This window comes from Exophiala spinifera, assembly GCF_000836115.1.
Source record: "Exophiala spinifera strain CBS 89968 unplaced genomic scaffold supercont1.2, whole genome shotgun sequence".
In the NCBI taxonomy this organism is placed as follows: domain Eukaryota; kingdom Fungi; phylum Ascomycota; class Eurotiomycetes; order Chaetothyriales; family Herpotrichiellaceae; genus Exophiala; species Exophiala spinifera.
Window position 1 is genome coordinate 979,236 of NW_015622514.1, and position 22,472 is coordinate 1,001,707.

General features: G+C 51.9%; 7 protein-coding genes across 7 annotated transcripts; 2 read left to right on the forward strand and 5 right to left on the reverse strand.

Annotated features, from left to right (window-relative positions):
• Positions 1 to 1,347: 1,347 nt before the first annotated feature.
• PV08_02637 (uncharacterized protein) lies at positions 1,348 to 1,911 on the forward strand (the record flags this gene model as incomplete). Its single annotated transcript, XM_016376995.1, has 1 exon — positions 1,348 to 1,911. One exon carries the CDS (start codon positions 1,348 to 1,350, stop codon positions 1,909 to 1,911), a length of 564 nt encoding a protein of 187 aa, XP_016238565.1.
• Positions 1,912 to 1,991: 80 nt separating this feature from the next.
• Positions 1,992 to 2,837, reverse strand: PV08_02638 (uncharacterized protein; the record flags this gene model as incomplete). The annotated part of the gene is made up of 2 exons (XM_016376996.1): positions 1,992 to 2,339; positions 2,397 to 2,837. 2 exons carry the CDS (start codon positions 2,835 to 2,837, stop codon positions 1,992 to 1,994), a joined length of 789 nt encoding a protein of 262 aa, XP_016238566.1.
• A 945-nt stretch (positions 2,838 to 3,782) lies between these two features.
• Positions 3,783 to 4,973, reverse strand: PV08_02639 (uncharacterized protein; the record flags this gene model as incomplete). The annotated part of the gene is made up of 3 exons (XM_016376997.1): positions 3,783 to 4,099; positions 4,153 to 4,411; positions 4,467 to 4,973. The coding sequence occupies 3 exons, from the start codon at positions 4,971 to 4,973 to the stop codon at positions 3,783 to 3,785; spliced, it is 1,083 nt and encodes a 360-aa protein (XP_016238567.1).
• Positions 4,974 to 7,138: 2,165 nt separating this feature from the next.
• Positions 7,139 to 11,557, reverse strand: PV08_02640 (uncharacterized protein; the record flags this gene model as incomplete). The annotated part of the gene is made up of 1 exon (XM_016376998.1): positions 7,139 to 11,557. The coding sequence occupies one exon, from the start codon at positions 11,555 to 11,557 to the stop codon at positions 7,139 to 7,141; it is 4,419 nt and encodes a 1,472-aa protein (XP_016238568.1).
• Positions 11,558 to 12,323: 766 nt separating this feature from the next.
• On the reverse strand, positions 12,324 to 13,706 carry PV08_02641 (uncharacterized protein; the record flags this gene model as incomplete). The annotated part of the gene is made up of 4 exons (XM_016376999.1): positions 12,324 to 12,481; positions 12,533 to 12,801; positions 12,863 to 13,177; positions 13,264 to 13,706. 4 exons carry the CDS (start codon positions 13,704 to 13,706, stop codon positions 12,324 to 12,326), a joined length of 1,185 nt encoding a protein of 394 aa, XP_016238569.1.
• A 3,929-nt stretch (positions 13,707 to 17,635) lies between these two features.
• Positions 17,636 to 20,229, reverse strand: PV08_02642 (uncharacterized protein; the record flags this gene model as incomplete). Its single annotated transcript, XM_016377000.1, has 4 exons — positions 17,636 to 17,927; positions 17,987 to 19,859; positions 19,912 to 19,946; positions 20,054 to 20,229. The coding sequence occupies 4 exons, from the start codon at positions 20,227 to 20,229 to the stop codon at positions 17,636 to 17,638; spliced, it is 2,376 nt and encodes a 791-aa protein (XP_016238570.1).
• A 797-nt stretch (positions 20,230 to 21,026) lies between these two features.
• On the forward strand, positions 21,027 to 22,382 carry PV08_02643 (uncharacterized protein; the record flags this gene model as incomplete). The annotated part of the gene is made up of 2 exons (XM_016377001.1): positions 21,027 to 21,851; positions 21,903 to 22,382. The coding sequence occupies 2 exons, from the start codon at positions 21,027 to 21,029 to the stop codon at positions 22,380 to 22,382; spliced, it is 1,305 nt and encodes a 434-aa protein (XP_016238571.1).
• Positions 22,383 to 22,472: the final 90 nt, after the last annotated feature.

Consider the following 22,472-nt stretch of genomic DNA (forward strand, 5'->3'; position numbering starts at 1 on the left):
GGGAAGTTGGAACAGCGCCCGGGGGTGGCAATGAAATGGCAACTCATGGTATGATGTCAACTCAATGCCACGGTCAAAGGGATTTGCCCACTGCTTGACGATTTTCGCTCGGCCAGCAGGTGGAATGACTCTGGGAACTCTGGGTAACGGGCTTGCGAGCCTTAATGTGATCGAGCGTCAAAGGAAGACTATTCTCTAGGGACACAACTATCAGTGTCTAGTACATACCCGCGGCACAAAAAGTTGCCCAGCTGCACAAATCCCGGTATCGGCTCCTAATCCATCGGATCCGATAGCGGGACCTCCTTCAGGGACCACTGATAACTAGATATGCAGGGCAGCTAGCGATGACAGCGCATGCACGATCCCTCGTAGACTCGTAGAGTCGTTAGAGACCTCCTAGACTGTCATTTGAACCTTTCTCCGAACGTAACTAGCTGAATTCAGCTCGCAAAATGCGTCGCCCTGTTGATAGTTTTATGTATGTATATACATATCTGTACATATCTGTGGTGTGGGAGTCTTGCAGTAGACGACCGTTCACACCATCTTCCTTTGCCACCGACTCCAGGCCTGCCTCATGTTCACAGTAGTCGAGCCGCGAGTGTAGAGATAAGAATAAGAACCTGGTGGCCTCAGCTCCAGACACAAGGTCATGTTTCGATCTCAAGCCTTGTGAAGGTGTTGCTTTCGCCTGGGAACAAGGCTCGGCTTACAACACCCTGCCCAGTCCTCAACGCCTGGAAACAGCCTTTCCAGGCCTTAGCCTGGCAGAAACCACGTGACTGGATCTCTCAATGTCAGAAAGAACCCAGTCTCGGGCCAAAAGTCAGAAATTGGTCGGGACTGTCGGCTTTGTCCGCCCACGATGAGATTCTTGCTGAATCATCCCAGACGTTCCAGAGCCAATGACTAAATACTCCTGCATAGTCGTCTTATCCAGGTGTCTTATGTTGGACGTGTACCTGTAGGTCCAAGAGGGCAAGGCGTCTGTCTTCTTGGTGGCGTATCTTGGTCCCCCGCACTCTGGACTGACTTAGCGAAGCCATCACGGTTCACCAGCTCCAAAACGTTCCATCTTCATCACGACACTCATCACCATCGAACATCTGTACACCAAAGACCTCCAAGGCCACACGCTATTTTGATGTGAGCGATTCGTCAGTGACAGGCTCACTGCAACTCACCGTCTGTCTCTGTCGCCTTCGCCATGGGAAGAGCTAAAATCGAGGACAACAACTGGTTTGGTGTACAAGATCCCCGAAAGAGAAAACAGATCCAAGACCGACTGGCTCAGAGAGCAAGACGTCCGTAGACACCTGTGAGATATACTCGTCAGCATCGCTAATGGCCACGACAGGGAAACGCCTGGCAGAAGCCAAAACGACCAGCCTCCCATCGCCTGAACATGGCTCCAGCGAATCGCCAGAGTCAAGCGCTGAGGGTAGTGAAAGAGTGCTGCTCCGATCTGCAATTACCTCAGTGCCTCGATCGCCAACCGGTTATCCGTTGATGATCGGGCTATCGACGAAGCCCGATGTTTGTTTGACCACCACTACTCCTGCCTCCGTATATGCCGCTCTTTTTCACAACGGAGCCATGATGGGACTGACGTGCTCCATCACCTTCGCCTCAAAGTCGAAACCGTTTGGTCAAGAGATACCAGAATCGTTGCGCCCGACCCCCTTGCAGCTTTCAACCATTCACCCACAGTGGATTGATCGCTTTCCATTCCCTAAGATGCGGGACAACATGATCACACTACTCAGTATCATCGATGAAGAAGAGTTTCTGGGTGATTTGTTCTGTCTCACGAGCTTCACTGTGGATAGCCGATTTGCATCTTGGGATCCTTCTGGCTGGAAAATAGGCAATGAGTTTTCTGCAAAATGGGGCTATTTGTTCTACTGACTTGTCCACCGCAAGAGATTCCAGAGACGGACACTCGCAATGCCAGCCGACGACTCGCTCCGAACTTCACTGTACTCCCGTCATGCTTCCTTTATTGCCCGAGTAATCAGCATCGCTGTCTCCACGCCAACACTTGCGTTCGGACAATGCCCAGCCTTGAGGTTGTGCACCTCGACTTTATTGCCGCTTTCCCTCTCGATCATCTCGATGCAGTTGCGCTGAAATTCCGGAACCAGGATGAGATCATCCTCGCAGAATATCCACGACACGGGGACATATTTGTACCCCGGATGTGTTAACTTACCCGCAAAGCTCGGGGCAGAATGTAAGGGCATTTTCTTGACCCAGTCAACCCCTACTTCCGGCGGCAGGTCCGAAAATGTCAACTTTGCACTCTCTTCGGGTGGATCGTGCCTCATGTATTCCCCCTGTTCGAAGCATAAGTTCGGCGATCATGGATTTGTCAAAGCCGGTGATCATCTTACCTCAACCTTCAAATACGTTGGCACGAGGTCGCCCATTGTATCGGCCAAGGAGTTTCCAACAGACGGCACCACCGAAGTGAGATATACCAATCTAACCAGCCCACCCTCTTTACCATCTGCTTGGCGCTCCGCTTTGGTCAACCCCTTCGAGGCTTCTGTGCCAACCACGCCTCCGTAGGAATGCGTAACAAAGACGATATCTTTGCCCTGATCGGCGATCTTCTGCGCAATGTCATGAAAGAAAGCAGCGTCATTGGCCAACGTGGCAGCAGGTTGAGGAGGCATCCGGCTGGCTGAAGGAAGATCATATGCCGCCGCCTCGAAGCCATTCATCCGAAGCTGATGGACAATTTCGTCGTAGAAATACGCGGACGAAAATGAGCCAGGAATGATGACAACCGTCGGCGCAGGACCAGCACTGACATTCAGATTCTGCACCATTGTAAGGGTCCTAGATGTCTGAAATATCAAGAATGGGCAGTTCTTGGATGACTGCTGTGATGAGTGTTTTCCGAATCCTCAAGCATTACAAAACAAATTGATCGAAGGGCAAGCAAACAAGAACCTTCAGAAAGGGAATGTGTTGTAGAGTATATTTGTACCTAGGTTCTTGTTGTCAGAATCAGAAAATATGGAGAGTTCAATGTCAGAAACAAGCCGGTTCTTTACCATGTCGCTAGGCCGAGAAGATACAACGAGATTAAAGAAACTATGACTTGGCGCAGGTGCTCGCCAACACCCAAACACGAGGAAAGGTAGGATGGATTGTCCCGAGGCATCTCTCTGCTGTGACTAGCAATCACTGTCCCAGCGGCTGATTGACACCCTCGCGGCAGAGTTCATCGCGTCTACGCTTCGGCCGATCGACCTCGATATCAACCAATCACGTGCCAAGACCAAACCAGATTCAGCAGGGCGTCAGCACCTTGTTCTGAGGGCCTCATTTTTCATATGTCGGATTTTTGTGTTCAATGCCTTTTCTGGGGTCTTGCAAGGATGGAACTCTCATGATTTGTTGTTGTCGCTATACCTTCTCGAGGCCGACAAGAAATGCCTTCTCCAGCCCGATGAGGCAGATGACAGCTACAGCCGCTGCCAATTCTTAAGCCACGCCTTCGACAGGATGCATGATTCTAAGATCTTGGAATGCAATGCTTGTCGACTCAAGTCTGCCAGACGGGTTGTATTGGGTGTGAGAATCTATCTATTCATTTCTCTATCATGATAACTGCAGAGGGTTGGGTGTAAGCATGTACACAGCTATGCTCTATGCAGAGACTTCGTTGCAGTTTCCATCGTTTGCTTGATGAATATGATGCCTCTTGCACATGCTGTGTGCTCTTGGTCAAACTCACTTGTGGGCAGGACCTCCAGCCTATACGGCTACTATGCGTTCGACTCGTTGACAAGGACGTAACGATACCTGGCTTTACCGGCATCCATGTCGACAACCACCTTGTTCGCGTCCTTCATGGGAACGTTGTTGTTCCATGTGTGCACTCCCTTCTCGACAAACAACTTCAACATGTCTTTGATTTCTTGAGGAGAACCGATCAAGCTGCCGGCGATAGAAACCCGTTTGGAGATCAACGCGAACATGTTGATTGGGGGCACGACATCTTCTGGTGCTCCGACTTGGACAAACTTGCCCTGCAGTCTCAAGAGCTGCAGATACTGCTGGAGTGGCATTTTGGGCGAAGACACTGTGGGTCATGTTAGCAGATCATTCGTCATCTGGAACCGGCATCGAACTCACCCGTTGAAACGATGATGTCAAGAGTGCCGGCATGCTTGGTCGCCCAGTCTTCGTCCTCGTCGGTGGCGATGAAGTCGTCAGCACCCATCTTCAGTGCATCGGCCTTCTTGGTGGAAGTTCGGGAAATCGCCACAATTTTGCTGCATCCCAGAGCTTTGGCTCCAAGTATACCGAAATGCCCCAGCCCGCCGATGCCGATGATGCCGACTCTTTTCCCGGGCCCAGCACCGTGCTGTGTGAGAGGAGAAAAGGCCGTTATCTGACGGAAGTTGTTAGCAGGTCGGCACCGACAACTGACAAGAGGATTCTCTTACACCACCGCAAAGCATTGGCGCTGCTTCGTCAGAAGGGATGCCGTCGGGAATTGGAATGACGAAATCCGAACTTCCTCTCCAGTAGTCGGCGTAACCACCATAAGACTTGCTTCCATCGGGCCACTTGGAGTTGTACGTCCCGACCAGATGCGGGCAGTGCTGCTGCAGGCCGTCGGCGCAGGCTTCACAGTCGCCCTTCTGGTTCATACAGGCTCCCGCTTGGGCGCCAACGCCGACCCTGTCGCCGACCTTTATGTCCTTAACCTTGGATCCGACGCGGACTGCGTGGCCGACGATTTCGTGACCCACGCAGACAGGATAGTCCGCAGGGTACCAGCCGGATCGCAGAGTATGGAGATCTGACCCGCACACGCCGCAATGAGTGATTTTGATGTCGACGTCGGTCTCCTCGAAGGGCTTCGGCTCATACTCCTTCCACACCATCTTGCCCTTGACCGACTCCGGATCCAGGCCCAGCCATCCTTGAAACTTGTAATCGGTCGACATTGTAGGAGTCGGGGGGGTTTTTCCGAGCTGGCGACGAAGGTCAATAACGAATTGATAACACTGGAGAGATCAGCTTCGAGGGAAGAATTCTTTTTATCTGGAACACCAAAAAGTTTCTTATCTATCGCTTTCTGGTCCGCTATCATGTCTCTTTTATCCTTGCCTTCTCCGGCGATTATTGCGGACTTAGATCATGGGCGGATTTAGAATTTTGCCCTTTCGAAAGCAAAAGCGTCACCACAGACAGCTTCACGGGATAAATCCCCACTACCTGTTTCCTCCGGCCCACCCCCCGGCGTCGTCTTATTACTAATTCATTAATTTGTGCCTTTGGACAGGTTTCGTTCATCGATGATGAAGATTCGGCGCTGACTAGTACGAACACAAAATGCCAATTTCCCTCATGAAGAAAGACTGCAATGTGTGACTTATTAGACGTCTGGGTTACACGGCCAGAGGGTTCTTCGTTTAAGTTGTTATCAAGAAACTGCTGCTGGGCCACATGTGGTGTGTATCCATGAGCTCGTACTCCTGCACAAAGCGTTTTCTTCCCCTTTTCTTGGTTTTCCAGGGCCCCCAGAGGTCCTCGTCCTACTGCACTGTATGTACACATAGCTCCAGGCCAAACCAACTTAAGCGTGGGAAGTCGAAGGAGGAAGACGGACCAAACGTCTGGAACATGGTAACATGCCTCAGGTACATACTGTACACCTACTTTACCTACGTGCATCCCTTACCTACGTACGAGTACTGTACCTACCTACCTACCTACCTACCTACCCTAGGTTGGGACTTGTCCTAGGGTTGCAAGGTTTGTCGTACTCGTACGTGGGCTTCGGAAATTGATCGGGACCAACTGTCGTTTCATGGATCTGCTGTACAGAAAAGCAGAGTAGTAGAATCTCCAAGTAGCAAAAGGCACGGGCCGTGTATTTGTACAATACTCGTTATCCGTATTTATACATTGGATATCTCTACAAGCAACCCTACTCGTACCTGGTAGGTACGAGTGGTCCCGGCAACGTCAGTCTGTACGGATCTTCCCAATACGCCAACCATCATGTTACTGTCAGGTCGAATTGAGGTCAGAGGTCACGCTAATGAGATAACTTTAGTTTTCCTTTTTGCATGACGAGGCTGGCCACTAATTCACCTAGGCTGGATAGGATCTCACCTACCTATCTGGGTAGGAGGTAAATACAGCAGTACAGTACTCAGATAGATGGACAGCTGGACGGTTGGATCGCAGCCTCATTTTGCTTTGAAAAGGGTGTCGGGGGATAGGGAAGAGGGAGAGGGAAGAGGGAGAGGGAAGAGGGAGAGGGAAGAGGGAGAGGGAAAAGGGAGAGGGAGGAGGCTTCCAGGCAGGTACCTAGTAGGCACCGGGTTTCTAATACTAAATATGTACACAATTGTCTTTGTCTGTCTTGTGTCTCTTTTCTGCTGTTTCTTGTCTCGGTTTCCGGTTTCTACCTTTTGTTTATTTTTTATTTTTTTTTTTTTAAAAAAAAGAGGGTCGGGACCGATGATGAATTTTTGTTTACCTACCCTTAGTAAGGTACGCGAGTATCTCACTATTTGATTACAAGTTAATAATGATTATAATTACCTGCAGTTTGATGGACTTTCTGAGAGTCCATTTCAAGTTGACGCTACCTTTCCTGCTGTACTGAGCCGGTACGAGTACAGTCCACCGCCAACTTCTACCCAAGTCAGTTGGAGTCGAAACCTACGCGTATCTTTCTACCTATTTCGTTTGATCTTGACCAGGCGAAAAACGTAAACATTCTGGAGCACTGGAAATACTTCAATGCTACCTACTTCCTCAATGACCAACGGATTGATAACGCGAAAACCATGTTATCTAGTACACACTTACATACACACACGTACGTAGATCGAGTTGTAGAACCGAATATCAAGGCCATCGCCATCGAAAATTTTCGCTATATTTATAGAACATCTGACATTGAAACACAACACCTGTACAGGCGATACAGAAAGAGACTCCTCGTATACACTATACTATTACATCACTTGAACGCCCAACGTATTCCACTTGAAGAGTCCATGTCGCAGACACACGTAAACACGGAATACATCCAAGCCAAGGGAATTCGTATGGTTAGGTACCGTATCGAGTTAGAATACCTCTTCTTTATCCTCTATCCCCATCGGTCGTCACTTGTGTTCTGTCGTCTCGTCGTCGTTCTTCGGTTTATGGTGACTTCTACCTGCCCTTGACCGGCCACAGTCCCCGTACCTTGTTGTCTCTGACCGGACCGAACAATACCATTGTTCCCATTACTCGCACTGTTCAGGCTATTCGAATGCGCGTGGCGTGCCTCTCTTCGCATCCTAGCTTCAGCAACTGGCGTTAGAGTGACGGGTGTCGCGTTTGCGCTGCTGTTACTGTGATGCGAGCGAGAAGTCGTTTCCTTCTCGGCAGAACTCGACGTCGACGTCGACGTGGAATTGCGTATTGACCCCACCATGCTCTCCCGTGTACTCTGTCTAGAGAGGCGATGCTGGCCAGTTGTGATCCCAGTGCCCATCGTTGATTGTCGCGGCAAGCGGCTCTTGTTCATACTGACTTCCGAAACGCTGCTGGCAGTGTTGGCCCGTGTGAGGCTGGGCATAGCAAACGCAGGAGAATTCTCGCGCACGTATGTCGACCCATCTCGACTGGCTGGCCTTATCACACTTGTACCATTGACATAAACACCATTGCGTTGCCGCCGGGGTGTCTGGGCTACTGGAGGATCGTACATGTTCATGCTTGCGCGTTCGGAGCGGCCCAGCTGTGGGGATGTCGGCATACTCATCTGACGCTCCAGGAGGTGCGGTGGAGTTGTAGAGCTAGTTCGTCTTTGGAAACCTGGGTGTTTTCGTCGACCGCCCGTGGGCACCGCAGACACGCCCTGACCACTTTTGATGCTAACGTTATCACTTTCGTCGCAAGATCGGATGAGGTCTCCTGCCATGCTGCGGACGAGCACCGCTGAGTCTGAGTATGAAAGCTCGCGGACAACGTCATAAAGACCGTACTGGTCTAGAAGGAAGCACCCTTCTTCAGTCGAGTCACAGATACTGCCGATGATGCGGAGTAGATTCAGACGGATGGCGGGTTTGTTGTGGTCTAACTTCTGTCCCAATGTTTCGAACAGAGGAGGGCTTCTGGCCATAGAAGCAGCAAGAGGCGGTGACAGCCGGAGCAGTTTCTGCAAAGGTTCCAAGAGGTTTTCGAAAGAGGTGGATTTGCTACTGGTCAAGGCAGCAATGATGGCAGTCGCAAAGTTCTGGTTCTCAAGCAAGTGGTCTTCGACTCTGGCAGTCTCTTCCTGCAGCCACGTGAAAATGGCATCGAGTGCTGTGACCTGCCAGTATGGATCGGACAGCAGGGAGACATAAAAGGCAAGACCCTTGTTCTGCCACAGTTCTCGCCTAGCCGCTCGCGTGGAATGAGCCATGTCGCACAATATAGGTAACGCAAACTCCTTCACCGGTGTCTTTTCTTGCTTGACGATTTTGATCAGAATAGGGATGATGCCCACCAATGCGGCGTCTTCTTGCCGTCGTTTGGAGAGGCGGCAGAGATTGTATATCGTGTTCAAGATCTGGTTCGACATCTCCCTAAAATGTGACTTGTTCATATTGTTGCTTAACAACTCGGACAAGACGTCAATTGCATTCGAGTTGTGAAGAGCGTCCAGGGTGTTGGACAGCATCGACAAATTCTTGATGAATTTCAACATCGTGACCTGATGGGACGGGGACATGCGTTTGAGGTTCTTCAGGACTCGATGGAGCACCGTGCGTTCTGCGACAAGCTCTTTCACGTAGTTCTCGGCCTGCGAGAAGACGAAAAAGATGCTGGCTATACGACCTTCACACAAATCCGCCAGTTCCTTCTGATCGCCCGCTTCGGATGTCTCCATCAAGACCCTGTTCAGGACCAGAGACAACGGTTCCAGAACCGAATTGCGGGACAAGATCCTACAAAAGTCGTTTCTAGGAGTTGACCCTTGCAGTTCGAAGACGCTCCATATGCCGTTGACACCGATAAGGACCAGCTCTCGGTCATCGTCGTAGTCATCTTCCAAAAAGTCAACCAGCACTGTTAGACCCCCGGCACTCACGAACATCTGGAGAATCAGGGTGGACGTTTGGTACATTTGTCGGACAAAAGCAGCAGCTTCAAGCCTTATCTCCCTGGGGAATTTCTTCGAGGCGAATTTGTTGATTTTCGGAATCCCCCCAACAAAGCACAAATTTTCCTGAACGTCTTCGTCGTTGAAGATGAGTGCATTGACGATTTTCAGGAGATTGAGGACGACATCCAGACGCGTGCAGTCTTCGAGAATCTCCAGGATTGGAAGTACACCATGGGCACTGACAATGACACTTTTCGTGTCTGGGAAAAGGTCGAAGAAATTCATGAGATCTTCAGATATTTGCAATAGCGCATCGTCATCTTGCATGACTTTCAATTGACCGACCAGAGCCTCGACGTCTGTTCGGAGACGAGCATGCTTGTCCCGAGCTATGTTGGATTCGAGATCGACTTCCGGTAGGCCTTCTTCCAGCTGCGCGAACGGATCGTCTTCGTCTTCGGCGTCGGGCAACCATGATAGATTCGATATTTTCGAGTTCAGCATCAGCTCGGAGCCGTCCTCGCTGTCGGGCTTCTGAAAGACGGAGCTTGTATGAGCAAAGACATCCGAAAAGTCTTCATCCTCCTCATTTTCGGCAAAACGTTGTATCTCAATCGAAGATCTAGTCCTTCTCATGGACAACTTATTTCGAGGAGCCGAAGGCCGTCTGAGGCTCCCGCCAGCATTTGCCGGCCTCATGCTTTGCATCAAATCTGTCACACTTGGCGAATTGAGAATCTTCGATGGGCCCTCATTGTGCAAGCGCATCATACCCAGTTTCGTATCAAGCGTCAGTTCATTACCGTTGATTAGATCCGAGAAATCCTCGACCGAGTCTTCTCTGTAACGTCGAGTAGGGAGCTCCTCCGCAACGGATTTCGGCGGAGGGAGTTTGGTTCTTGAGAAGTTGGTGGTTGGACGGGCGGAAGGTAATGAAGCCTTACGCGGTGTCGTGGAAGGCTTCGCCTTTGGCTTTGGCGCCTCAGATCTATGGCGGGCATGGCCCTTTTCAGGTCTTTTCTGCGGCGCTGGTCGTACCGTTCTATAGCCCTCGCTCCCTATCGTCGAAGACGCTTTCAAAGTGGAGTCCTTGTCCTCAAAGACACTTTCGTTTGCTTTCCCAGCACCATTCTCCATGGAAGCGAAAGCCTTCAACTTGTCAGACGACAGCATGCCCCCAAAATTATCATGAGGTCGCAGATGCGGCAGTTCAAAGGTGCTTGGTGAGATAGCAGTAACAAAATCGTTGTCCCAATTGTCGTCGTCCTCAAGCGAACGGAAACGCATGGTAGTGTCCTCTCGGTTGAACGCAGGCGTAGGTGACTTGACCTGGTTCTTCATCGGTCGAAGGAGGTCTTTCGGTGCTGGAATGGGACTGGCGGTTGAAGCATTGGAATTCTTGCGTATCGAGTTGCTGTTAGGGGAATCTCTCAAGGCTTCGTTCCATTCCTGCACACTTTTGACAGCCTCGGTATATTCTGTGGCATTCTTTGGCTTGTCTGAACCAGTCCTCCTCGCATTCACGATCCACGGATGTTTCAGCAGCTTTTTGGCCGATACCCGCAGATTCGGATCTTTCTGGAAACACTGCATCAGGAAGTCCAGCACTCCTGGTGAGGCGCCCTGGGGAAGCGGCGGATGGTCGTCGTTGACTATACGAAACAAAGCCGGCATGGGCTGGAGTGTGTGGTACGGTGGTTTGCCGTCCAGCAGTTCAATCACCGTACACCCCAAACTCCATATGTCCGACGCAGTAGTTGCACCAGTGAGTTCAATCACCTCCGGTGCCATCCAGTAGGGAGTGCCGACAACGCTGGACTCATGTAGCCCGGTTGTGCGACTGGCAACGCCGAAGTCGGCCAGCTTGACCAGGCCTTGCTTTGTGGTGAGGATGTTGGCCCCTTTGATATCTCGATGTATGACACCCTGCTCGTGCAGATAGACCAGCCCTTGAAGGACTTGTGACATGTACAGACCCACCAGATTTTCCGGAAAGCGACCAAAGTTCTTCGAAATGGAGTGTAGTGAGCCATTCTCGCAGTATTCCAAAATGATGTTGAGAGTGTCTGGGGTCTTGACAGAGCCATGGTACTTGACGATATTGGGGTGGTCGAGGTTCTTGAGTAGGTCGATTTCCAGCATGATGACTCTCAGTTCGCTCTTTGGCAAATCTGCCAACTTGATCTGCTTCACCGCAACCGTCTCGCCGGTGCCCCAGTTCAACGCACGGTACACGGAGCCAAATGCGCCTTTACCCAAGCAGTCTCCCAGCTGATAGTCCTTCAGCTCCGCTACATCTTGTGCCTTGGTGCGCTCTTCTTTCTTGGTAGGGCTGCCGGGAGGTCTGGGTGTCTTGGCCTTGAGCCCCAAAGCCTCGACTTGTCTCGCGGTGGGAGCATCGTCGCTGGGGTCGGCGGTGCGAGCAGGCATTGTAGAGAATGGGGGTGATCAGAGTCAGGAAGTCGACCGGCTCTTATGGTTGATCATCATATGCTCGCTTATCTGCAGTGGTCTTTGTCGATCAAGGCTGATTGGATGTGTGCAGAGTGACCAACGCAAGGTACCGCAGGTGGGTTTGAACTGCGACTGGTTCGGCGGCATCAAGGGGAGACGAGAGGGTCGATGTCCTGGACGACTGCTGCGGCGGGTAAGACAGCTGTGGGCGAGGCACAATGAACAACGTTGTCAAGGGCGGTGGTCACCAACAGCGGCGTAGTGAGGCATTGTACATTGCGGTGCAGAGAGGGAGGGAGGCAGAGTGAGTGTCTAACTACCAAGGTGATAGTGATCTCCGGTCTCTGGTGTTTAGACTGTTGGTTCCGCCCGTCCCAGGCGATTCTTCGGCATTGTTGCCAAACACGCGCCATTGTACACACACAAACACAGACTCTGCCAGACACACGCGACTCATCCCATCGCTCGCTGCCGCCATTGTCTCTCATCTACTAGATCAGGCCGACATTCGACTGGGGCATCTGTCGTGCATGCATTTTCCTTGACCGCTGTTCCGATCAGCAAAAGACTTGAGCGGATGTCATTTACTACGGACTACGCCAGAGCCTATTCGTACAGAAGATGATTGAGAGGAACAGTCGATCTCGACCAACGGTAACCTGCCATGTGGCGTCACAATGCAGTCCAGCACAGACACCGGCATCAATCACCCCGCCAGATTGTCCATGCATACTGTGCCTGTTCAAACTTGGCCAAAGATTCGCCGTGTCAGTTGGATGCGGGCGACCAGTGGATGTCTTGCAGTTCCTAATCCAGCCGCGTAAAAAGCTGCAGCTGCATATCGGAGCGTGTAACTAAGAGCAAGGCCTACCCATGCAAAACCTAGAGCTTTGGTTTTCCCTGAGCGGATCAGTCCGTGGCTCCAATGGGCACCTCTGTGCAGATACTTACGGGTTTTCTGGAGCCCTGCCTTCCTGCCAAAGTGGATAGCCAGATCTTCGCATGTGATTGCTACAGGCTGCATCAGAAAGAAGGCCGCCTGGCTCCACGCCATAGGTGAGTAAGGGTTGTTGAGAGATCCGACGTGGTGCATCACAGCAGACAAGAAAAAGGCATTGTATAGTTGCAGATAACGCGAACTGAGCGATCCCTTGGTGAGCTTGAGCATTCTCAGCAGGAGCGAGTTGGCACTTTCGAACCATCTCCGGTGAAGTTGATGCCTAGAGGAGTAGTGGTGAGTGAGTGATGAATGCAGCAACTCAACGGACATTGTGTGCCTACCAGCAGGATCCCCAGATGTTTCTTAGGGTATATCCCTTCTGGGCAAACGAGCCAAACAGAAAAGGCCATGATTGAGGAGACGACAGGCCCGAACCGACCATGACGGCTGAGACGAGGTTGTATCCAATAGCCATGGAACAGCCAGAGTACACGGCCACCGACCAGGAAAGCAACACTTGTCGACCAAGTGGGATCGAGAAGAAATCCAAGCCGACAACGCCCGTGCGGAATTGTGAGTGTTCAACCAAATACTCGTGCACATCCATCAGGAGGTAGCAATATCCCATACTCACGAGCCGTTGGAAGACGTATTGCCTAGACAAGGTGTGTATGTCAGCATTCCCCTTACCGTACTTGGAGCATTTCCAAGAGTTACGCCGGAGGTCATTGAACGGACGTACCATCTTGTCAAGTGCACCGGCACCTCCTCGACGTTTTTGACCCTCCAGTTCCAGCCGACGCCTCTCATTGTCATGAACAAGTCGAAACCCCATCGCAATTTCTGCCGGATCGTCATGTTGCGGACGTGGTTTTCTGGCTCGGTGCCGCCATCGGGGCGGACACGGTGGAACTCACGCTCTGGCACATTCACGACGCAGAAATCGACGTATCTCATCAAACACGTGAAAACGTTGATGGCATTTAGGTAATCCTGTTCGATCTTCCCCGTGGTATGTCGGCGTAGATCGTAAGCGATCCACAGTATTGCAGGGACACCGGCGGCACTGCGGACTGGGCCTGGTGGCAGCAGAAGAGTGAGCATCGCCGCCCCATTGGCAGCCGCAGCACCGGAGTCGACAGGTCGGATCGGACGATTTGGCGGTGCGAACCACCTTGGATCCATTTGCGCAACGAGAGAGAGACGAGAGACAAGAGTGCTTGAGATGAAGACCACGAGTGGAAACGGTTCTTGTGGCCGAGAGATCGATGTCGGAAGGGCTTTGGATTCCCAAAGGCGGGCGCATAGCAGGGCAGGGGTAAATGCGAATACGAGGTTGTAGCCTCGTAACCGAGTACAGGATTTTGGCACCTCGTTTTTCCGCCCGCCCATATGAAAACAAGGCCGCCGGGGTCGAGCCCAACAGACAGTGTACAGAGATACTTTCCTGACCACCTTAATTTGAATGCTACTCGGCTCGGGATTCGGAAGTGATTGCACACAAATAAGCTTTCCACAGGCTGCAAGTGAGGAAACGTAGTATACGAAGAGGGAGTGCATCGATCTTTCTGCTCATGACGATCCATCTGCATCCTGGAGGGTACTCCAGTACCTTAAAACCTGCTGTACCAACTTAAGCGGCCATTCGCAGGTACTAACTTGAGCTGCTCGTATCGACCTACAACCACCAGGTACGGTAATTTCGGTGTTTACCTAGCTAGAAACCTGACAGGTAGCGACGAGGGAAAGTCATAATGCACCTACTAACGTACCTACGTACGGAGTACCAAGTCAGTACAATAGTAGTACAATACCGTCAAAACACTAATAATAAACGACTCCTCCACCCCTCCAATGGGCCAAGTAAACCAAGTACCTAATTATGTCCTTATCAATCCGTCTGTAGTTAGTACGGGAAGTTAGGTCAGATACCTAGTTGCGAGACAGAGTGAGAAACAAAAAGACACACCCATATCTCGTATTGGTTGCCGCGCCCTGCCTTGAGGCCCGCGCATAATAGGCACTGTTTTTGGTCTTGGGGCCAAGCTACCTGATTCTACCTTGCTTACGGCACAATACGGCTTGTTCAAATGCCTCTCGGGACAATCAATCCTCACATGGCCAGCACTGCATTGTTTCTCGTTGACTTGGATCAGCTAACTAACTGGCGTGAGCACGTACTGTAAGTTGTATTCCGCTTCGCCAGGAGCAACAATACCCCTGCAATTAACTAGGTACGTCTCCGTATTCGTTTACACCCTCGCGGCCTCGGTCGATGCACCAGCATATGCCGACATACCCAGTAATTTCCAAGGCGTTCTCCAGCACCCTTAAACATCATCGTTGTCATCATCATGCGTTGTGCATTCCCTGTTTGCCCGCCTCCCCCGTAGTGCCCAAGGTACAAAAACTCCAGCGGTGCCTGCACCTCTTTGTAATAAGACACGTTAGTCCGCCCATTCACCATCTCCGTTTGGGTCACCAACAAGTCTGAAACAGGCTGAGATATAAAGCGAATGGCCGGTGACGTCTAAAGATATGCCAATTACTCAACATATCCCTCATCTCCGCATACTCGGTTCTTCGTAGTCACAGTCCCATCATCCACAAGATCGACAACGCTTCGAGGTTGCGCCGGCCAACCCCACCTCAGGCTCGCTTCCTGTTGTGTCCGCGCCTTTGAAGCGAGGCAACGGCCTCTGCAGTAGGCGCAGTATCGGAGAATCTGCACCTTCTGGAATGTGCAATCCCCCGGGAGACAGAGGTGTAGGTCCCGGTGTCCCCGAAAACACCATTTGATAAGTGGTCGTGCGTGTATGTCGGCCCGCGACAGATCATGGGGGCGACAGATGAATGTTGCCATGCCAGATGGCCCACCAAGGTGATGTAGCACCACAAAGTCCCCCGCTAAATGTCCAAGGTGATTGTCCACGCCGTAGTCTCGCAAGGATGCCATTCACGTTGAGAGTACGTATGTGTGAACATAGTTGGCCTGCTTCATCGACGACCGGAAGAGGATTGGTAGCCACCGCTGGAATATCCAGAGTCACGCCACGGTCTTCCACCTCCTGACGGTCGGCTCTCTGAAGTGGTAGTGGTCGAACGCTTCTTTGAATGGTTCGGACAGGCAAAGCCTACCAGAACCGTCTTCTCGGTCGTGGTGTGGCCTTGCTGCCCGTACCGCTGGCAAGGGTCGACTGAGTGTTTGTGGTAGAGGCAGCGGCACACCGAATATCTTTCGACGATTTGATAGCACATGATTAGGACTTTTGTTGCTGCCGGTACGCTTGGGTATGTCTGTGTTAACCCTGCTCGAGAGAACAAGATGTATTAAATAGACCTGATGCCAGGCTTTGGGAGACCAGGTGAACAAGAAACAGAATGAAAATATGGATGAAAAGTGATTCCGATCAAACACTGTGACTGGATCCTGGAAATCTGGTGTTCAAACGACACTTATATCGTGGAAGTTGCGACTGCAGCCTTGGAGAAGGAGCCAATCAATCACCAGATAGGGTTAGGCAGGGAGGACAAACATGTAAGGGCGTCCGGACAGTCATATACCGCAGGCGCAAGTCACCCAATGAAACCACAGAATCGGCCAATATGCAAGAGAAAGATAGATAGATATCATGGCAACGGCGAAAGTGTCAACTGATGCCTTGGGTCCCGGCAAGACGAAATGCCCGTCCGGCCACGTGTTGGACAATATCCAAGTACCAATGAAAAGGTCGAATAGGCAATGTCGACCGATTAAGAACGTGGCCTTATCCAACACTAAGACCAGGGTTGGAATAATGTGGTGAAAGTATCACGACAGATAGGTATGGTGTTTGCGGACGGAGTTTGGGTCCAAAACGTAAATTGTCATGGTGCGAGGAATGGGCTCGCAGCAGAAGCCATACCGGCCACAGATCCCCGAGCGGGGCCCAACGTCGTCACCTACCTTGTCACTTCTAGCAAGGCTGGTTCCTTGCGATGACTGCGAGATCTCGTGGAAGGAGTCAGGACACGACGGGGTGTGAGGCTGAAAGACGACCTATCACCTTTCCAGCCTAGGGCGGGCGGTGCTGAAAGTCGTGACCCAGTTCTGCGGACCACATTAGCCTCCCTTTTCATCAGGATGAAATCCCGCAAGAAGCTCTCGGACGACCCAGGAACCAGCCGGGTGGAGATGAGATGTCACAGGGGGGCCAGAAACGATGGATATTCGAGCGGCGTGAAAGAAGAGGACTGAATCCGCCGCGATATGCCGATATGTCAGCAGCCAATTTCGGTGGGGATGCGGTGGGAGTAGTGGGAGCGGGCTAGGAAAAGGATCAAAGAGACGCAAGACGCAAAAGCGAGCGAGAAAGGTGCCCCGAACCTCCAGTGGATGATCAATCGAGCCAAAAAAGGAACGAAGTTTGGTATGTATCGCATACTGTAAGGTACGGGAGAGGGAGACAGATCGCGTGCCCAAAAGAGACCCGATAAACGGGACATCATGTGATCGCATGTGACGACAGGCTTGGAGGCCATGATTGGCCACGCTAAAGCAGCGCTCATAATCCGGACCAATACCGGCGACGTCATCTCACCCGCGTCGCCGTTGGGCTGAGTATAAACTATTTTCCAGCCCCAGCCGATGCACCTCGTTGGTCAGCTCGTAAGGCGTAGCTTCGCGGAGCTGGAAACCCAAAAGATATCGACAAGACTCTCCTTCGATCGCAAAGTGCACCAGTAGGTTTTCATTCTTCTGAAAGTTTCCATGTCCCCATGGCTTTCCGCCCGAGAAATTTTACCCTTTATCGAATGGTACAAGGCTGATTTCAGTACTGCCTGGGAGCCGTCCCTGACGCTGGGCATGTCGCTGCTGACTGAAGCCCAGACCTCTAGAGCTTCGTGGCTAAGGTGACTGACTAGTCTGATTTTCATCCTCAGCAAAAGCTGTTGCGGACTATCCGCCACATTTCGAGACTGTAAGCTGCGAGACGAGTCTGACGCTCAAGTGTTTTACAGCATAAGCCAACACTCTGGTGGATTGTCACCATCGCTCTGAAGGTATCGCCCGGGCATAGAACCTTTTCTCCCTCAGACCACGAGTTCGCCTCACCACAAAGGCAGAAGGCCTTCTAGCTAGTTCGGAAAAGCCAATCTGCTTCTGGATTGGGTACCGTGAAGCTGGGGACCATTGATGCGTTCATCGCCCCCAGCTCCGGGGTCGCAGCAGAGCCTATCCCGTGTCCGTTCACTTGGTCCAGGGTTTCCTGACCCACGGGCAAACGTGGAAAGTTGAATAGATCGAATACATCAAGATACTCAAGTTCGTTTTGAGCCGGTGTATTGGCCCGGGTGGGGTGATAGGATTTGACTGCTGCGGCATGCGGCTGCCGGGAGATCAGGAAGTCAAGGTCATAGGCACAGCTGTTTCATCGTGTTAGCACGACTTTCCCTCTTCCAATCATTGCAGCGAATGTGCTTACCGGCGCATGTCGGCAAGTATTTTCACGCTGGACGGGGTCATCATCTCCCCTGTCATGCCGCTCGCCCGCTGCGACTGTCGGTACTCTGCCAAAACTCTACTCAGAATCTCACTGTACCTCTTCGCGACCAGCCAATGCTCACCCATCTCGGCGAGGGTCGTGACGAAAAAATCAATGTCGGGGTCCACATCGTGATCCATCGTGGATCCATGGACCAGCATAACACGAGCACCAACCCATATCGCGAAACCAAAGGGGGGCCCAAGCTTTTCCAACAGACCACTGAGCTTGACAAACCGGCAGAGCAGCCTGAGGTTTTCTACTGCGGATAGACAGCGTTGCATGGCACTGTAAGAAGAAGAGAAGATTTGTGAGGTCTGGCTAGGGTATGCTGCGGAGGAATTCAACCGAATGACCGTCAAACAGTAGGCTGCTTGGAGCATTATCCAGCCACAGTTGGTATTTTTAGCTGGCACGTTGGATTTGAGCAACCGAGTAACGTTGGCGAACTCGTCAGGGAGACTGAAATGCCAGGCGTTGAGGTCGCTGTCCAAGGCGCGATATGAGCCCTGCCACTGTTCTACATCGGAAAGAGACCCAATGTCAATGGGCCGCTTCAGGAACTGGTGGATCTGTCCCAGAATAGCCATCAGCTCACAATGATACGAAAAGTGACCATGGGTGTCGGCCATCCCTGTGGTGTAACGAGGCCGCTGGGGAGGTCGGAACCATCGAGTCTCGACGGGTTTGTTCGCCGCAAAGAGGTCATCTCTACATGGCAAGCGCCGGTCAACCTCTTTCTCGTCCAGGGCGAACTCGAATGCAGTTGCTATAGTTGCGTATCGGTCAAGTAGGTAGACCGCCCAGAACAGTCGCCGCCTCTCTTCGTCTTCGACCCAGTTCCTGGGGTCTGGCAGAACTGATGCCCTCAATGTCGCGATCGATGGATACATTGGTGAAGTAAGGCTTGACCCTGATTCTACTGCGAGGCCGAGCTGCACCATGCTTCTGCTAATCAGTGCCAACAAATTCCAGGCCGGCGGTCCATTGGTACTCCCAGTCACATCCAGGGCCAGAATCACAAGCGCTTGAAGCCCCCTGACGTTTGAATTCTCAAGACCAAACAACTGAACGCGCTGTTTTGATGTGTCGTGGTAATGCCGACAGCTCTCGGGTGTTAGTCGGGGATCCTGAGAAAACCGAAGGGTTGTTGCAACAATAGCATGCAAAAGGACACGGTCAGATTCGTCTAAGGTCGATGGCCCGAAGAGAGTGTCAAGGGTTGTCTTTCTGTCTAGCAAGGGCAGCCAGTTGTTGACATGCTTGAAATACAGATCGACAAGCGAGTACAAGAGATCATACGGAGGCAACAGGGTAGCATGCTCATTGAAAATTTGGGTTCCATGATATGCGCTTGTAGAATGCGGTGAAGTCATGGGATGGGAATGCACTGATGGAGTACGATGACTCTGTGGCGGCAGAATAGTCTGGTCTGATTGATATTGCAAGGATCCGTGGCGAGACGCTGAGGAGTGTAGCTTGGGATCGATAACTGGCTGAGCATGAGCGGCATCGCTAGCGAAAGTGGACGATTGAAGATCGAAAGAGGCCCTGCGTTGAGTCTCGGGCATGATGCCTGGACCGTTCTGTTTTGGGATGGTGGGAGTGGCCGTAGACGTCGTAGTGATATTGCATGCTTCTGCTAGATGAGCAGCTAATTGACGACCCTGCTCATGGAGAAGATACTCTAGTCGATCAAGTCGCCCCTCGAGCTCGCGGCCGTAGCCAGCTCTAAGGCCAGGCTTTTTGCGTTCTTTGTATTCGCATGGGTGGTCGTTGCGAGTACACCATCCGCACGCAGGCTGGATGCGATCTGTCGAGGATGAGTATCAATCCACCTCAGCCCCACGGGCGGGAACACCAACCACACTTGACCTTCCTTTGCTTGCAAGCCTCGCAACTATCGAGCACTGGCATTAGTAGCTATGCGAGAGGGTGACAAAGCAAGGAGAAAGAGCGCAAAACAAGCCATGATCGACGAGAAATCGATTGAGTCGGCACACGTACGTGACATTCATCGGCCTCTTCCGTTTCCTGGAGCCGTCTCGATCGTCTTCCCCGGAATCCGATTCAGATGCGGACACGGAAGGGGCGTGTGGATGACTCGGCATGATGTTCGGCAGACCCATGCCATTGCTGTCGGCGCGATTCTGAGCAGGAAGATCCGCCTTTGTCGAAGTCATGGCTCAACGATACACACAAAGTACAGGCAAAGACGCGGACAGATTGTCTGGGTAGAACATTGCACCGAGTGGGAGGAAGTTGAGCCGAGAGAGAAAATGTGGAAAAAAGAAAAGCTGGGGAAGCGCCGAGGTAAATGCGGGACGAGCACTGGCCCGTATCAAAATTACAGCACTTGTCACAGCGCTCAGAGACCCCGCCGACATTCCCTTTTAGGCGCCTGGCTCGGCTGGGTGTAGGCACTCGCCACGCCTAGAAGTCTGCGCTATACGGGGACGAATACTCGTATTTCCTTACTCTGAAGTATCATCATAAGGTCACTTCTCCTAGTCCGATCCTGCCTGCGCCTTGTGTCTCGACAAGTCAGTGCACATTGCAGTATCTAACCGCATTCCCTCGACCAAACTAACACCTGACATCCGGGGGTACAATACGTGTTGAACTGTCTTGCCACACGGTCTTCGTACCGCCACGGCTAAATTCACCAAGGCGATCTCGTAACATACCCGTCCCTCACTTCTCCACTGGCCGGCGACAACTGTCCCGATGAGCGAGACTATACGCTGCATGCCAGCTCGAATGTCTTTTTTATTCTTCACGGCCCCCGCCAAACCACCCATAGGGTGCGTCTCTCTTCCTTATCCTGCATGCACACTTGTGTTTCTGTCAGCTGTTTGCTCGATCGGCGTCGCTTTCGCGTTTGGATAGCACCCCGAGGTAGCGCTCTCCCTGTCGAAGCCAGTATCATCACCTACCAAAATCTGGAACAGCCGAGCAGGAACAAGACCTTGCGAACGCCATGCCTACCGGGGTCAAAGCATTTCCCACCATAAAGGGCGTACGGACCTTTGTTATTGAAGGTGTCGGCTCGGGCGGGGACTACCACAACGTAGAGGGCGGCCACTGGCTCATCGACAACAAGATTTCGACTCCCATGTCCAAGTGGGAGCGGTATCGAAAGTCGCGCACCTCCTTTGGCATCAACGTCTTGGGCTCCTTTTGCGTCGAGATCGAGGCTACGGACGGTACCACTGGGTTTGCCACAGGGTTCGGAGGCCCACCGGCATGTTGGCTGGTGCAGCAACATTTTGAGAGGTTCCTCGTCGGCCGGGATCCTCGAGATGTCAACGACCTGTACGAACTGATGTACAAAGGGTCCATGTTTTACGGGCGCAAGGGTTTGCCTGTCGCCGTCATTTCGGTCCTCGATCTTGCGCTATGGGATCTCTTGGGCAAGATCAGAAACGAACCCGTTTACAAAATGATTGGAGGCAGTACCCGAGACAGACTACATTTTTACTGCACAGGCCCAGAACCTGCAGCGGCACAACAGATGGGCTTCAGTGGCGCCAAGGTCCCCTTGCCATACAGCCCCGAGGAGCCAGACAGTCTGAAGAAGAACATTGCATTCCTGAAAAAGCACCGTGAGGATATCGGGCCAGACTTTCCCTTGAGGGTTGACTGCTGGATGTCTCTCAACGTCCAGTATACGATTGAGCTCGTATCAGAGGCCAAGAGACAAGATATCAGAATAGACTGGTGGGAAGAAGTCCTGTCCCCCGACGATTTTGACGGATTTCAACTACTGAAGAGAGCACACCCAGACACGAAATTCACTACAGGAGTAATGACATGAACACTCGATCTGACAATGTTGAAACTGACATAGAATTAGGAGCACGAATATTCTCGCTATGGGTTCCGAAAGCTTCTCGAGGGCAGAAACGTCGATATCATTCAACCCGATGTTATGTGGTTGGGAGGCCTCACCGAGCTTCTCAAAGTGTCCTCGATGGCTGCGGCCTATGATGTTCCTGTCGTTCCTCATGCCTCTGGGCCGTATTCGTATCACTTCGTCGTCAGCCAGCACAATTCGCCGTTCCAGGAGTATCTCGCCAATAGTCCTGACGGGAAGAGTGTGCTTCCGGTGTTTGGAGATCTCTTCTTGAACGAGCCGATACCGACCCAGGGATATCTCGATGTCAGCGTATTAGACAAGCCTGGATTTGGCTTGGAGTTGAACCCAAACGCCCGATTAGTCGACGCGACTGAACTACTTGGCATGAAGCCTCAGCGTTCGTTGCCTCCACCTTCGGAAGAGCCCGAGGCTGAGAGGAATGGAGAAGGATCCGTGAATGGGGTCTCCGGGCATTGAATGGAGCCTGCCGCTGATGGCGTGGTACGGTGCACGTGGAAGACAGTTTCTCGAACAATGATGATGGTATTATCATGTATCCCGCTCGCC